General features: G+C 26.7%; 3 protein-coding genes across 3 annotated transcripts; all 3 read left to right on the top strand.

Annotated features, from left to right (window-relative positions):
- Positions 1-1,464: 1,464 nt before the first annotated feature.
- Positions 1,465-3,352, top strand: LOC112769332 (anaerobic nitrite reductase). Its single transcript, XM_025813822.2, has 4 exons — positions 1,465-1,644; positions 2,281-2,395; positions 2,544-2,660; positions 2,968-3,352. Exons 1-4 carry the CDS (start codon positions 1,550-1,552, stop codon positions 3,094-3,096), a joined length of 456 nt encoding a protein of 151 aa, XP_025669607.1. The 5' UTR covers positions 1,465-1,549; the 3' UTR covers positions 3,097-3,352.
- A 3,430-nt stretch (positions 3,353-6,782) lies between these two features.
- LOC112788929 (anaerobic nitrite reductase) lies at positions 6,783-10,005 on the top strand. The gene is made up of 4 exons (XM_025830610.2): positions 6,783-6,967; positions 7,647-7,761; positions 8,440-8,553; positions 9,651-10,005. Exons 1-4 carry the CDS (start codon positions 6,873-6,875, stop codon positions 9,777-9,779), a joined length of 453 nt encoding a protein of 150 aa, XP_025686395.1. The 5' UTR covers positions 6,783-6,872; the 3' UTR covers positions 9,780-10,005.
- A 2,923-nt stretch (positions 10,006-12,928) lies between these two features.
- LOC112788928 (anaerobic nitrite reductase) lies at positions 12,929-15,050 on the top strand. The gene is made up of 4 exons (XM_025830609.3): positions 12,929-13,101; positions 13,560-13,674; positions 14,120-14,236; positions 14,478-15,050. Exons 1-4 carry the CDS (start codon positions 13,007-13,009, stop codon positions 14,604-14,606), a joined length of 456 nt encoding a protein of 151 aa, XP_025686394.1. The 5' UTR covers positions 12,929-13,006; the 3' UTR covers positions 14,607-15,050.
- Positions 15,051-18,386: the final 3,336 nt, after the last annotated feature.

Genomic DNA, 18,386 nt, shown 5'->3' with positions numbered 1-18,386 from the left:
TGGAATCAAGGTGAATTAAATTTATTCATTTTAAGACCTAAAAAGCATGTTTTCACTCTTAAGCACAATTGAAGGGAGAAGTTATAAAACCATGCTATTCCATTGAATAAATATGGGTAAAAGGTTATAAAATCCCCTAAATTAAGCACAAGATAAACCGTCAAATTGGGGTTTGTCAGTCCAATATACAAATCTGCAGCAATCCTTGGCATGCTCCTTCACATCTTTGTGTTGTCCCTCCATCTGAACTTCCAATCTGCAAAATCAACCACTATTGACGGTCAAAGACTTAATACTTTCTAATGGTCTGTGGAATCAACCTCTAATTAGAAGCATTTTTTCTGTGGACAGCGTGTGCTAGCAACAACAATTAGGGGGTGGAGAAGATAAATTTATTGGACCTTTAATAAAAGTGATTTGTATGAAATAAGTATTGGGTATCGTGTAACTTATGGGTTCTCGCATCCTCCTATTGAATTTTACCCAGAGATTATGAAACAACGAAATTTGTGGCGAGAACTGTGGAAGCTGAAAATTTCAGCGAAGACTAAGATTTTTCTCTGGAGGGACTTCTATAAAAAGCTTCCAGTTCTACAAAAACTTCATCATCGCATCTCATTGATTCGGCCCACTTGTCAAAGATACTTATAATTTCTAGAAACAATCAATCATTGCATCTTCCATTGTGAGAAATCAAAGGAGATTTGATCAAAGATGGACTTACTGGCTGTTAGAATGGGCATTGAAGACTCTGATTTCTATGTTGAGTGAAACTTGAGAATGGGGTCTTGCGTACCCAACTCAATAGTTTCTCTCAAAGGATGATGATAGTTATTTTGAGTTGGTTCTTATGGAATGCTAGGAACAGATTTATCTTTAATAATGTATCAACTAGTATTGAAGAGATAACGGCGTTGATTTTAAAACTGCAAAAGAAGCTTCAACTAACAAATCTCCAATTCTTAATTGATGAACACTTTACTTTCTTTTATTTCTCTTATTAGATTATTATATAATATTACCTCTATAGTAGAGTATTGGGATCCAAGTCATCCATTTTTTTTGTTTGTCCCATATATAAACATCTATATATTTCTTTCATTTCATGAATAGAATTATCGGACTAAAAAAAAATACCTTCTTATAACACTCATTGACTTCATATAAAGCAAAAATAACTAATAAAATCTACAAAAAGAAGTAATTATGAACATGAAGGCTGTGCATTTAATTAAGAAAGGAAAGGTTACATTTTAGAGAAAGAAAATAAATAAATAAAAATAACGTGTCAATAATTTTATTGTGTCTTATTATAATATATAAAATGCAGCACCTTGTTTTTAATTTAGGCACCTGGTATGTTGCGTTGATAGCAACATTAATAATTAAAACAAAATGTAAAAACAAATCATAGATAACCAAATTAAAGCTTGATTTGCATGCAAGAAGGGTTCTATAAATACTTTAGCTTTTCTACACCATGCTTAGGGTTTCTCATCCACTTCAGTTAATTATTTCTCACATTTCATCTCCTTAGAACTTAGCAATCATGGCACTCACTGCACAGCAAGAATCCCTCATTGTCAACTCATGGGATATGCTCAAGAACGATTCCGCAGACCACGGCCTCAAATTTTTCTTGAAGTAATTATAATTAAGCCATTTAATTCCTACATGTTTTCAGTTTTCTTAAGATTCTGCTAACAAGTTTTCTAAAAAAAAAAAAACATTAAACTGCATTTAGAAGGAAGATTGAAATTGAGAGACCGAAATTAAATTAAATCTCTATAATTTATATTATATTTGATATAAAATATATTGCATTGAGTTATATCTTAGTATTATGTTTAATTTAAAATAAATATGAAAATTAAATGATAAATTTGGTATTTAAAAAATTAAATAAAATTATTTTTTTAAAAATATTATTAAAATTTTAATCTATGTTTTTAAAAATTTTAATATTCTTACTTTGTGAAAGTACTGAAAAAACTAAAATTTTGGTATTTCTAAATTGATATTTTATTTTCAATCTCTGATCATCAAACACAATACTAAATCTCAGTAAATAAATGCTACCTTAAACAGTCAAAAATAAAAAAAATAATGTTTAAAAGTTATGTATTCACTAATACATTAGATCCTTCAAGAATTTACTTTCTTTTCTGATTTAATTATCTTGAGCTTGCTTATTGCTAAATGCATGACATGCATAATGTTCTTTTTTCCCCCAACAACTAATCTAAAATCACGATTCCATATTTGCATCAAACTACGTAGAATATTTAGTGCTGCACCAGAAGCAACGGCATTGTTCTCATATTTGAAAGATTCAAGTGTTCCTTTGGACCAAAACCCCAAGCTCAAGACACATGCTACTGTTGTATTTGTCATGGTATATATACTTTAACTTAATTTGGATAAATCATTATAATATATAAAATTTTGATAAATTAAACTATATATATGATTATGTTCATAATTCACAAGCCTCTCACAAATTATAATATATATTTCTAAACTTTATGATGTGTATATTACAGATTGCTGAAACAGCTATTCAACTGCGAAAAACTGGAAAAGTCAATGTGGGAGAATCAAACTTAAAACATTTGGGAGCTGTTCATTTAAAATTGGGTGTCACACATGCACACTTTGCGGTATACATTCAATTTCAATGTTAAATTATTAGAATAAAATTTGAGAAAATATTTCTTGAAGTTTTTGTATATATAAATAAAAATATAATAGTATTTTATCACGTAAAAATTTAATTACAAAATTTGATACTCAATAAAAAAATAAAAATTTAATAAAATAATAGAAACTGATAGAATAATTTAATTTTTTATAAATATATTCTTTTATTATATTTAATTTAATTTTTTATCAAACTTTTAAATCTTTGAAGTTTTGACCAAGCTATGACATATATATGTACTTGTTTTTGTTAATTAAATAAAAAAGTTGGCAAAGGCAGCACTTTTGGAGACAATAAAAGAAGGGGTACCATGCATTTGGTCAACGGCATTGAGTGATGCATGGGGAGTAGCTTATGATCAACTTGTTGCTGCTATCAAAGCTGAGATGAAGTAGTAATATATATGCTTATGGATTAGTACCTTCCTTCTCAAAATTTTCAATAAGATTGATGCATCCATCAAGTGTATGTGTTTGTTTGTTTTTTTGTTTCATCATCATGTATGTTATGTCAGGTGTTACTAATAATAAGTAATAACACTGTTCCGATCCTTGGGTCAAATATACACCCTTTACTAGGAGCAGCTTCTTATTAATTATTATTGTTACAAAACTATATAAAATAATAAAATTATATATATATTATATGGAACTCGTCCTTCTTATAGAGTTTATTATAATACTTAGTAGCTAGGGTGATGAAGTCTATCTAGTGCATTTGGGAGTATTTAATATAAAAAATATTATTTACACATTAAAATTAGACTAAAATTAATTATTATGTATTTTTATATAAATATATATATAATTTAATATATTTTAATATATATTTTATTTATATTTTAATATGTATTATTCTAATGATTAATTTAATAATTTTAGTGTACAACTAGCATAATTATTTAATATAATATAAAAAATTAGTTGGGTTTTATTTGTTCTTCCTTCTTTATTCTATGCTATCATTATATTTTTCTCATCTTCATCATTCGTCTCTTCTTCCACTCTTCCTCTCATTCCAATTGCTTCTTCTCTTTCTCTTCTCTCACCCTTCGCTTTTTCCCAATCTACAATAAACCCGTCTTCAAATTTATTTCCAGTGTCTCTATTAGCATCAATAGTTCCACTCCCAAAACTATTTTTTCATTTAACGTTGATACCGCAACTCGTCTTTCTCTCAAAAAAAAAGTATCATAAATAGATTCGTAGCCACGTCATCATTTAGTGCACTTCCAATTCAGGTAGCTCTTAGAGACAATGATAAACCTTTTAGAAAGGCTTTCTTTTTCTTCGGTCTAATCGAGAGTGGAAAGGGGAGGACCTACTTTTTCAGGTACCGCAATGAGGACGAAGAACTCTTGATAAATTACGATGACATTCAAGTCAATCTTGAACCCTCCACCACAATGATGCACTCCTCGACAATTACGAGGACAAAGGGAACGGTGGCGATTGGCAACGTCGCCAGCGCTCGCAAACTCCGGTCTACGATAACGATCTGTCGAAATTAATGCCCAGAAAAAGGCTCATCATGAAGGATGACACTGGGAGACGGTCGATGACATCGAAACTCAAAGACGAGGTGGCGAAAGAGGAGTATGAAGGAGGAGCGAGGTTCACGAAAAAGGGGGCGGAAGAAGGGATAAAGAGGAAGAAGGGGAAGGTGGGTGGAACGAAGTGGGAAGAAAGAGAAGAGGCTTAAGGGGGGAGAAGAGGTTTGCGAGTGGCCAAAGTGGGAAGAGTAGGTCCAAATTTGGAGAGATCTAAAAAAAGAGAAGAAGAATAAATGATGAAGATGAAGATTTGAGAGTTAGGACTTTATAATTGTGTATGGACCAATTTGAGTATTTTAAATAACAATCCCGCTACGTAATCAACAAGAATTCTACCAATTCCTACCAACTCTTGTTTATGGCCATGTTTAATGAAAATATCTTTGTAGATGTGTCTAATAAAAATATTTTTTTTTATGGCTGTATCTAATGGAAATGTTTTTGTGAATGTGTTTCCTGAGTATATCTCTTTATACATGTGTCTTCTAATGAAAGTGTCTTTAATATTAATTATTATTGATAATAAGTTGGCAGATAATATATTGATACTCTATACTTTTTCTTTAAATAAATTTAGAGCACTAATTTAAATTAAATTTATTGTTTGTTCACGTTAATTTGCAGCAAATTATCATATTGGTATTTAACTGCACATATCAATAATATTAAAACAGCGAATGATATTTGAACTAATAAAGATTCATGTTTCTAAAAGTGATAGAAATATTTAGTCATTTTAAAAGGTAAAAGACTTAATTGAAATGAATTAAAAATTTCAAAAATCATTTAATAAGATTTATCTCCATAATTAATAAAATTTATTTAATAAAAATAATTTAATCTTTATACTAAAATAATAGCGAAATATACTAAAAATTACTAACTTCTTATTGTGATGAAGATATATATATTGTGACTCTGTTAAGAAGACGAAATTGTGAAGAAAAGGAATTAAAACATATACTAATGGCTGGTAATTTAATCTAGGGGTGCATATGGGTCGGGTGAAGTCGAGTTTGATGTGACTCAAATTCGACTTGAAATATACACTAGATTTATTTATTAGATCCGAACCCGATTTTAGATCCGATAAAATCAATACACTTTCGGACCACAATTATACTGGATGAAAATTGGGCCGTTAACATTACATTACGTTGATATCTTCTTGTAAGCTAGCATGTAAAAATATCCAAATTTTCAAGACTCCAACCATTATTTAACATGGTAAAATTCACTTAGAAAAATATAACAAGAACCAACCCTTCTTCAAAATTAAAGCATAACCACAATCAATACTAAAGCAAAACAACAATCAATACTAATATTGTCTAATAATACTAAATATTTAAATCAATACAAATAACACAATATTATGCATTAGTCTAAAGTCTTATGCATTCTAAACATAAAATATTAATTATAGTCTTATAATGACTAATAACACAAAATATTAAGGTTTCAATACTTAAATTCCACATAAGAATAGTCATGATCCATCACTAATAACACAAAATATTAACTGTGTATGATGACCGGATCACCGGACCGACTTCAGGTGACCCGAACTATAGTCCGGACCCGATCCGAAATAATGACCGAGTCTAATTTTGATACCCTTATCCGACCCTAAATTCAATAAAATCACACCAAATTAGTCCCTAAAATATTCAAAATCGGACCGGACCTTTGAACCGGACCTGTGCACCCCTAATTTAATCATTGCTATGATATCGCAATTGAGATTACATATACCACAATATACATTTATGTAATACTTAGAAAGATTAAAAAAAATAGTTTAAATTTATTTTATTTAATATTTATTAATTATAATGACAATTAATAAATACTAAATATAATCAATTTTTACTCAATAACTTGAACTTTAATATCAAAATTCTTTCCTTTCATTTTTACTTTTGATTTTAATATTTTTATTGAAAATAATTTAAAATCTTAACTCATCTTTTTAATTATTCTCTAAATTTTTAAATAAAAAATCTTGAATTTTTTTATATTTTTAAAAATAACATATATGTTTAAATTTTTATTCATTTAAATATTAAGAAAATAATTAAGATAACAAATTAAAGTTCTTAATCATTAATTTTTTATTAACACTTAATTTTCAAATGTTAAAATTAAATAACATGACTACAATTAAAAAAATATATATGAAATGAAAAATAATAAAACTCAATGAAAGATGGATACATTTCAAACCATGCTCTAGGATTGGCCAAAACCATTATTTTATTTTTCTCCTCGCCGCATACAGCACCTAGTATTTTCGGCATCTGATGATGCTGAAACAATAATCAATCAATCAATTAATTAATTAATAACTTAATCTAAAATAACAATTAACAAAGCGTGGCAGCCACAACCATATAATATTAAAGAAAATGGCTTCTTGCTAGCTCCATTATTGCATGCCATGAAAAGCCAACAACTACTTACATTATTATATTATTGTACACTCTTAGGTTATCACTCTATAATATAAATACCTTGTGTTTATATCCATATTATGCACTATTCTCATCCATTATTATTTCACTTCACAAAAACACAAGACCTTATAATTAATTAGGTTTAATTTAGTAATCATCATCAATGGAATTCACTGAAGAGCAAGAAGCCCTTGTTGTCAACTCATGGGATGTTCTCAAGAACAATTCTGCTGACCTTGGTCTCAAGTTTTTTTTGAAGTAAATTAATTAACTTTCTAAAGCTTTTATAATAATCGGATTGATTTTTGTTTTTTATTTTAGGTTTAATTACTCTGTCTTTATATAGTAGTTTTGCGAAATTTTTAATTAGGTCCTTATACTTTTTTTCCTTTCAATTGGGTCCTTGTACCAATTTTTTTTTCAATTAAGTCCTTCTTGGTAGTAATTGACGTAATTGTATAAGGACCCAACTAAAAAAAAATTGGTGTAAAAACTCAAATAAAAAGAAAAAAAATAATGTAGAGACTCAATTGAAAAAAAATTTAGTGCAGAGACCTAATTGAAAGGAAAATAAAATATAGAGACCTAATTAAAAATTTTACGAAACTATAGAGGACAAAAGAGTAATTAAACATTTATTTTAAGCACAACTGTGATTTTAATTTTTTTCAGAAAATACTAAAAATAGATAATATATAACTAATTAAATGAAAAATAGAAATCAATTAAAAAACTAATATATTATTTGTTAATATCAGTTTTTTTTTAATTTTGAATATCAAATCTTAAATCGAATTCTCTAAAAAGTAAGAATTAGAAAATAATTTTATAATAAAAAAATAGTTAATAGTGACTAATTAAAGTTGCTTTTGCTAATTTGATTTCAGTTTTACTCATGCTAAAAAATTGAATGGTTATGAATAAACTTCATTTGCAGAATATTTAGTGCTGCTCCAGCAGCTACGGCATTGTTCTCATATTTGAAAGACTCAAAGGTTCCGTTGGACCAAAATCCTAAGCTCAAGACTCATGCCACCATTGTTTTTGTCATGGTAAGCTTTCATGTTAAATTCTGTATATATAAAGTGGTCAATGGAATTAATAATAACAACCTATCAATTTATATAAAATTACACATAATTAAGTTTAGTCACTTAGGTAGCGTTTATTTTGAAGTATTGAGACAGAAATGGGGAGACTGAGATTCAGTATCATATTTCAGAAATTAGTAATAAAATTTTTGTTTCTGTCTCAAAATTTCAGTATTTCAGTACCTCCAGAAAGTAGAGACACAGGAGACTAAAATTTTTAGAGATGGAGACTGAAACTTTAATAATATTTTATACCTAAAATACCTTTATTTCAATTAATTAATTTTAATTTTATCCTTTGTACAAATTAAATTAGAATTTCATTCTTGTTTCAGTTTCTGTCTCCCACTTGCACCAAACAAAACACTGAGATTTATTTCAATTTTTGTCTTTTAATCTCTGTTTCTCAATCTCAGTCTCAGTCTTTCCGTCTCTGTTTCTCCACCAAACGCTACCTTATTGGTATAATTAATTTTACGGTAACACTAGGAATACAAAAATAAATAGTCAAAACTTGTCTTATTTAATATTCATTAATTAAGATAAATTCTCACTGTTTTTGGCTAATTTTTTTTTGTTACTAAACATTTTCGCTAATTTTATACTTACTGTGAACATCTTAATTATTGATGATGGCAGATTGGTGAATCAGCAATTCAACTCAGAAAAACTGGAAAAGCCATGGATGAATCTGACTTGAAACATTTAGGTGCTGTTCATTTCAAATTTGGTGTACTACATGAGCATTTCCAGGTGGAATTACTCATATTAATAACTTATAAATTTATCTCTAAATTTAAACTTTTATCTAAAATAACATCTAATTATTGATTATATAAACATGCTTTTCCGGAATACTCATCAAAGGTGTGTATTTATATTCATTATTGATATCTGATATACGGATTTAGCTCTTTTAATTATTATTAGATTTTATTTTTTTTATCATTTTTTTGTTGTAATGAGTTAGGATTATATAAACCACTTTAATCAGTGTTTTATTCAAAACGTATTTAATATTAGAGTAATAATATCTTAAATCATCAGTTCCCAAAAAATTGTAGTGGAATACTTTAATTCCGAATAAATTTTAATTATCAAATAAATTTTTAACATTTTATTTTATTAGCAAATTAATATTCACGTCAAATAATTTTGATAAAAAATTAAATAAATTCGTCTCTATAATTATTTAATAAAAGCATAACAAATTAATTAATATCTCTATATTAATGAAGTCATCATAATATCTTAAATTATTAATTTTAAAAAAAAATTAGTCGAATACTTTAATTCTCAACAAATTTTAATTATCAAATAAGTTTCTAACATTTTATTTTATTAGCAAATTAATATTCACGTCAAATAATTTTGATAAAAAATTAAAAATAAATTCGTCTCTATAATTATTTAATAAATTCGTCTCTATTAATTATTTTGATAACAAATTAATTAATATCTCTATATTAATGAATAATCCAATGTGAAAGCTCATTTAATCAATGAAACAAAATTTTAATTTAAAAATTGATTTAAAAAATAAAATTTGTTAAAAACTAATTAAAGTGTTGGACTAACTTTTTTTAGACAACGATGAATTTGGGCTATTAGTTATGTTAGGTAATCAATAATTTTCTTGAATAATATAAATAATTACTAATTAAATTAAAATACACTATATTTTTAAATTATTCATCTAAATTTTAATATTAGAATAATCATTCACATGCCTAATAAAATAAACATATGATATATTTATTATTCACGTTTAATATTTTCATTGTATACTTTATCTTGTAATAGTTTTGGCCCTAAGAATTAATGATATATGGTATTGTTTGGTAATTAAGGTGGCAAGGAAGGCACTGTTGGAGACAATAAAAGAAGGAGGAGGTGAATTATGGTCACCGGCACTGAGCAATGCATGGGGAGTAGCTTATGATCACCTTGTTGCATCCATCGAATCTCAAATTAAATGAAATTAAATGAAACTCTCATCGTTCATCAATTAGCATATGGAAGACTATTCCTCTCTTCCAATCCACTCAAATTGAATAAGATTGATATTGCTATGAGAGTGCTCAATTATATTTTATTGTGTTATATATGTTATTTGAGTTTGATACCTTGGAAAGAGGTTGTTAGCAATTTAGCATTTAAGAATAATTAAGTCACTAAATCAAGTAGCAACTTTTTTTTCCAATATTTATATATGTTTATTCTATTTTTTTTTTCTCGTCTTATCCACTCCTAACTATACTCTAAGAAAATGAAGTAATTATATTAGTGTTATATCACTTTCATCGTAGCAACTTTAAATAGATATTTTTTAGTATTATTTTTTATTTTTACGGTAATTGAACTAACTTGAAATTAAAATTTGTGTTAGATATAATTTTTAAAATGATACTAATATTATTAAAAATATATCGTATTATTTTAAAAAAAAGACTAATATAATATAATCACTTGTATATCTATCAAATTCATTAGATAAATATTATAATATTGTTAATAAATTAAAATAAGACCAGACATTAAAATGACAAATCTCATATTAAATATCAAAATAATTTTTATGATACATAATCCTACAAATTACTTATGTGGTAGTTTATAGAACCTAAACTAAAATTAAACTAAAATCAATAATATTAGAGATGCTCTCATTATCATCCACAAAATTTGGGATTTAAAATACCAAAATCTTATTTGTGAATAATATATATATGAAAAAAATATTTCATATACACTAAAAAATCACTCCTATCAAATTAGTCATTATGAATTTATTTTTTATTTAAATAATCAAATTTATTATAGTAGAATAATTAAATTTATTTATAATAGTATAATTTATGAATATTTTGTGTATCTGTATCGAGTGTGAGAGTATTTTCATCAACTCTATAACAATTAAGTGTAGAGACAGATATCTCTCTAAACAAAATAATATAATTGTGTCTTAAAACCACAACAAATATAAGATTTTATCATCTTCTTAATCATAATTTTTCAATAATTTTAGAGAGATATTTTTAAAGATGGCTCAGGATCAAAATACTACATTTAAGATCATGAATCAAGAATTTATTAAGTTAGATCGCTTTGATAGAATGAACTTCAACTGTTGGAAGGATAAGATAATATTTCTTATTTTGGTTCTCAATCTTGCATATGTAATTGATCTAAAGACTACACCAATTATTGATGCCGCTGAAAATACCACACCAGAAGAAAAGGAAAAGATTACTTAATTAAAGAAGAAACGTGATGAAAATACTTTTGCATATCAAGGTCATATTCTCAACACTTTATCCGACTGACTCTACGATCTCTACATGTCAATTCAATTACCACTAGAGATTTGGAAGTCTTTGGAAGAAAAGTACAATACTGAACGACAATGAACATATAAGTCTGTTATGTTGAAATATTTTGAATTTATTATGAATGATACTATGCCTGTATATTATGGATCAAATTCATGAATTACAAATCCTTGTAAGTAGATTTCGTGATCTACAAGTGGTGATTCTTGAATCATTACAAGTTGGAATAATTATTTTAAAATTGTCTTCATCTTGTAATGGTTATAGGAAAAAAATTTTACATCTTGGTGAGGACTTCACAATTGAGAAATTATTAAGGCATATACGTATAAAAGAGAAAACTCGAAAACGTAATGATGTGTATCTTTTTCAAAGTTCTAAAGTGAATCATATTAAGGACATTACATCAAAGAAAGGACATTACATCAAAGAATATAGACTTCTGAAAAAAAAATATTAAGGACCAATTTAGTGGAAGAAAAAGACTTAGTTATTATATATGGTTGTAAAAAAAGTACAAAATATACATATTGTATGCTATGATTATAAAACTCAACATGGCAACACAAAAATAATTACTTGAATGGTGGTTAGATTTTAGGGTTATTGTTAATGTTTGCAATGATTGCAATCAATTCAAAACATATGAAAAAATGAATAATAAAAAAGTCTTTATTGGCAATGACAACTCAACCAAAGTCTATGGTTAAAAAACTGTGAAATTAAATTTTATATTTGAAAATAAATTAAGTTTAGTAAATGTATTTCATATTCTGAATTTGAGAAAAAATTTAGTTTCTATTAGTCTCTTATATAAAATAACGATCTAATCTTGCTTTGGAACCACAATAAATATAAGATTTTGTCATCTTCTTAATCATAATTTTCTAACATAATTTTTATGGACCAACAACAAATTTAAATATAATTTCTAAAAATACTATGTGCACACTAAAAATCAATCATTATATATTTGTATATAAATATATATTATTATTTAATTTATTTTTAACATATTTTTTATTTTAACATGTATTATTATATATGAGTGATTGATTTTTTAAGTATACCTAACATGATTGTATAATTTAATATTTAATAATATCTCCAATAATAATCACAAAAGTTATTTATTTATATCTATATACTAAAATATGCGAAATACTTTAGAGAGTAAAGTATATTTTTGTCTCTAAAATTTGATAAAAGTTTTAAAAATACTTCTAAGTTTTATTTTTTTTTAATTTTGTCCCAAAATTAAAGTTTTTGATTTGCATCAAATATACTCTTGACGGCTAATTTTTCAAAAAATTTAAGACTAATTCAACAACAATTTCATAAGAACAACCCTCAACACAAGCAAATCAAGCATAATTTTCATGCATTATTGTTAGATTGGTCTTAAATTTTTTTAAAATTTTGCCGTCGAAGGTATATTTAATGCAAATCGAAAACTTTTGGAACAAAATTGAAATAAAATAAAATTTAAGAATATTTTTAAAATTTTTGCCAAATTTCAAAAACAAAAAGTATATTTTACCCTACTTTATATTCACTAACAAAATTTAAATAGCAGAAATTGCCTTTTGCAGGCTGAGAAAGGATACAAGAAGTTGGGTAAAATAAAAATAAATAAATTAATGATGACTAAAAATCAAATGATGACAACTTTTCAAATTATGTTGTAGCCAAATGACAATGTTTAATTAAGTCGTGGTACCACCATTGCATTACATGAAGGGCCAACTACTTGTCCATGCAATGCACTATAAATATTTCACACCAAACCATGCATTCTTCAACATCAAATAAAGTTTCTTCATCTATTATTGTTAACAAAACTTGGACCTTAATTAATTATTAGCAATATAATCATGGCATTCACGGCAGAGCAAGAATCCCTCGTGGTGAACTCATGGAATGTTCTCAAGAACAATTCTGCGGACCACGGTCTCAAGTTTTTCTTGAAGTAAATAATTATTAATTGATTCCAATTTCTTTATAATTTAGCTTTAATTTATTATCTTGATCTTAATTATTGAAGCATGCACACTATCAAAAAAAAAATGCTTTTAGTAACAAACTTTTAGTAACAATAATATAGTGGTCATGATATATCTTATTTAATTTATATTTTTACAACAATTATATATATGTTATTATTATTATATGTTATAAATGGTAATTATATATTTTTTTGTAACTACTAAAAATTTTTTAACAATAAAATATAAGACGATTAATATTTAATTACCAATAAATATATTAGTAACTATATTTTTATTATTGATAAAAATAAAATAAATGCTCACTAAAAATAATTTTTCTACCAGTGGCATGACATGTATAATTCAAGATATTATATTTTATATATTTATATTCAATGACTGACCTTATAATATACTCCAACAAATTAAAATTTTGTAGAATATTCAGTGCTGCCCCAGAAGCAACGCCATTGTTCTCATATTTGAGAGATACAAGTGTTCCTTTGGAGCAAAACCCTAAGCTTAAGACACATGCCAACCTTGTCTTTGTCATGGTATATATAATATATGCTTTGTCTTAATTACTTGTCCGTGTCGCCATTTTATTTGATGTGGATAAAGAATCTAACCTTTCTATTTTTCAAATTAAACTCTATAATATATAATCATGATAATACTCATAATAAGTATAAATTATGACTTTACCAAAAAAAAAAAATCAAACGAAAATCAATACTCTATCTATCACTTTTTTATTGGTTTATGAACATACTTTATCATAATAAGTATAAATTATGACTTTATCACTGTATATATATCATTACATCTATCAATAGAATTCAATTAAGAGTAGTCAACTTTTTTAGTTAATATTAGTTAATATAATTTTTTTAATTATTTTTATTCTAAATCTTAAATTTTAAATTTTACAAACAGATAAGAATTTGATTAGTTTTCTATATTTATTCTTATTATAAATAATATATTACATTATTGCAGATTGCTGAATCCGCAGTTCAACTACGAAAAGCTGGAAAAGTGACGGTAGGAGAATCAAACTTGAAACATTTAGGCGTTGTTCATCTCAAACTTGGTATTCAAGATGCACACTTTGCGGTATATACACATACAATTCAAATGTTAATAACATAACTATTTATTTTAATTCATGATATGTACAACAAAAATGCCGTCAAATAAGATATTTGTATAAAATACATGTTAAAATATAAAATATATAATTAAAATGTGTAAAAAATAATATATACATTGATACATAAATAGTAAGTATTGTTATATTGTTAATTTTTTGGTTGGTTTTAATTTGTTAATTAATGAAAAAATGAAATAAAAAAAGGTGGCAAAATCGGCACTTTTGGAGACTATAAAAGAAGGAGTTGGTGAACAATGGTCAGCAGCATTGAGCGATGCATGGGGAGTGGCTTATGATCAATTGGTTGCTGCCATCAAAGCTGAAATGAAGTAGCTTCCTTTCATGCATGCATTCCATCTTCTTCAAATTATTAAATAAGATCGATACTTATTCAAGTATCATCATGCATGTCAGTGTTTGAGTCTTATATATTATATAATATATGCTTTTGTTTTGTTGAGGTTTGATATAATATATCTATGGAAGAAAGGATATATAGATGATCAATAAATAATCTAGCATTATATAGTAGCTAGAAAATAATGAGAGATTAGATATATATGTATAGCTCTCATGAAGACATGTATGTCCTTGCATTGAAATATTTGAGGGTTTCATAGCATTGCATTAGGTTAAGGACTCAATTAATCTTTAAAGATCACTATATCCTTTCATCACCCCAATAATAATGTTCCATCTAGCTCCATTAGGATCTAGTATTATTAACTATATATTAAGGGAGAAAACAAAATAAAATGAAAATTATTATTATTATTATTATTATTATTATTATTATTGAAAAGTATGAGAAGCCAATAGAATATTTATACAATATGTACAACTAAGATTTATGGAGTATTAGAAATATAATAATTAGTGTTACATTTTCCATCAGTTGAACTTTTTGGGATTAGTTGTATCATAACATGGTATTAGAGCGCTAAATCCGAAAGGTCAAGAGTTTGATCCTTGGTGAACTCTAAAATCAGTTTAATTTTTCGAGAAGATATTTATTATCCCTAATACTCGGATGGTTATTCTAGATAGTATAGGAAAATTTTTCGAGAAGATGTTTATTATCCATAGTACTCGGATGGTTATTCTAGATAGTATAGGAGATATTCATTTTATAACTCATATTTATTTTATAACTCAATAACACATTATATATATTGTACAAATAGTCCATTATCTCCTTAGCGAGATCCTATTATTATATACCGCGTGCTGTTGTAGGCTTGTGGCCACTATACCACTTATTATGAGTCTAAGGCGCTCTTTTTTTTATTTTGTTTTTTTTTTTTTGGTAATTAAACGTTACAAAAAGCTCAAAACTCAATGAAGGAAGGAAATAAATTAATAGTAAAAATGAAAAAAGAAAAAGCAACAGAAAGTAAGTATAATTTTGACTCTTAAGATATAGGAGTTGAAAAAAAAAATTTTGGTCTTTTTTGTTATAAAATGGTCTTTAAAATTTAACTTAATTTTAAAATCGTTCTTCGATTTAAAATATCATTTATGTTTCCCTTCTTCTCCAAAATTAACCAAAAATAAAGCAAAAACAACAATGAAATAACAACAACTAACCAAAAGTAGAGAAATAACAATAATACCAACAACAACAATAATAAAATTAAAAGCAAAATTAATGTAATCAGAAGCATAAATAAAATTAGAATCAGAATGAAACAAAACCAGAAACAAAAACACAAAGATCAAAGTTTAATAAACACAAAGTATGATAGGACGAAAAAATTCTCCATTATCAATTTACACACACAATATCAAACATTCAAAGAGAGGAGCAAATATATGAAATAATGATGATGAATTAAAGCCTTGACTTGAAAATAATAGCTCGGATGACTATCTCTGATGGTACACGGTAGCAAGAGCAACTCCAGTAAAAGGTCCAACCCAAAAAATTTACTGCAATAAAAAAAAAGACATGAAATTCAGAAAAAAATGAGTGAGAAAAAAAAAAGCCAGAAACGAAGAAGACATATTTGATCATTTCATGCATAGACTCTGTTGAAGATGATAGCAGCACCAAGGCTCCTAACTAAGTTAATCCTAGTTATAGTGATAGAAATGGTTGTCAAGTGGACCAAGAAGATAACAAACTCGATCAGAAGCAGCGGCAACCGGCGACCAAGCGAGGAGGAGAAGCAGAAACGGCAATGAGAGAGCGGCACGCGACGTCCACCCTCGCAGATCTGTTGGCGTCGACGTCGATGAGCAATGGCAAGGACTGAACGACGAGGAATAGCAGCAAGATCCAGCAACCAAACGACAAAGAGCAGCGACAGCGGATTCCCTTCCCCTTTCCTTCCCCACCTTCCCTTCCCCCTCTTCTTCCATGAAAAAACCGACCTCCCCAAGTGTGTTTAACCCTTTCCCTATTCCCTAGCCCTTTAGCATGTTTTTCTTATATATATAAAATTAGAAGTCGTTTAGTAATAAAAATTAAAATTTCGGTAAAAATAACAGTTTTAAAATTCAGTTAAACTTTAGGGACTATTCTGTAGGTAAAACAAAAAAACAAAAAAAAAATTTAACCGCACCTTAAAGATTAAAATTGTGCTTAACCCAAAACAAAATAATTAAGTGACTTTAAATAAAGAACAACTAAATATAATTTGATTCTGTATCATTAATTTTTTTTTCTTATTATTACAGCTAAACTTTAATCTCTTTATGAGGATAGATATAATTTTAATTTTATGTGGCCAGGTTGAATTCCCATATAAAACTCTATCATGAGCATCTCCTTTATCATCATCAATACATATATGTAAAATAAATAACATAACATATAATAAGTAAATTGACTCGTAGTGTTGAAACTGTATGAGAAACAATTTTGGTTTTCTCATTGCTTGATATCTTTTGAGAAAGTTAAATAACATAAGACGTTAGATAGTAGTTAATTGTTAAAATATATAAATAAAAAATTAAAAATACAAAAATTTATAAAGTTGGATGAAGTACCATGGCGAATTTTGTACCAAAAGATTTCAGAACTTTGCAATATATATCCTGTTTAATTCGATTGGTGGTATAGAGGATATCTGGATATGTGAAAGAATATGTTCTGGATTTTATCCGTTACTATTTTTATGATTGCCATTCAGTACAAAACAATAGGCACAAATTCTATTCTAAGTTGTCTAGAATAATTCAGATCAATGTATTAGCAAAAATCACATGTAAGGTTCTGGTAAAAAGTAGTGCAAATATTTATATTACTTTTTAATATATATTTCACATCAATTCTACATCGCTCTAATAATGGTATGTTATTTCTTTTATTTTCTTTTCATTTTTTGGCTAAGGTATATTATTTCTTTTTAAGTTTTTGTTATACATATATTGTTATTGTACAAAAATTTCATGATATTGGATCAGTCATTCTTGTTACATAGATAAAAAATGGTTTCTTTTTTATACAATAAATATACAAGTTACTTTTATCTAATTCTCAATATTTAATTAGAGATTATTATAATTATCTTTTCACATAAATAAAAATAAAAATTTAGCTATAGTTTTATCTGAAAATATTTGCAAGTGTATTAACATTTCACAAAAGAAAAAGTTTAAAGCGCTAGTACTTTTATTAAAATTTGGCTAGCACTTGACCAATAAAAAAAAATGAGTAATCTTATAGGATGAAATCTCACATTATTAAAAACACCAATAATAATTTATTGATGGCTACAAAACACAAAATTTATTGCCAATAACACTCCTCATAAAAACTTGTTTAGATTGTGACTAGATTATTTTTCATTAGTAATAAAAATTAGTTTTTTTTGTGACTTAAATAGTTAAACAAGAAAAATAAAGGAATTGTTTAAATAGAAGAACAGTCCCGTTTAAGACTACTCTCCTCCTAAGAAAAAGAAAACTCTACTCGATGAAGTTGTAATCTCATCGCTATCTTTGTCATGATGTCTGCCACCGAAAGTCGTGATTAGTAACAAGATTAAACACTTTCACACAATCCATCTCACAAATAACATCTCGTTGACCTATATCCTATGCTAAAATATTCTCTCCAAATAATAAATAATTTCTCTTAAAAAATATTATTCTTCTCAATTATTTTCA

The sequence above is a fragment of the Arachis hypogaea genome, chromosome 3 (genome assembly GCF_003086295.3).
Source record: "Arachis hypogaea cultivar Tifrunner chromosome 3, arahy.Tifrunner.gnm2.J5K5, whole genome shotgun sequence".
NCBI lineage: Eukaryota > Viridiplantae > Streptophyta > Magnoliopsida > Fabales > Fabaceae > Arachis > Arachis hypogaea.
Note: the sequence above shows the minus strand (reverse complement) of the source record. Positions and strands in the feature narration are given on the sequence as shown.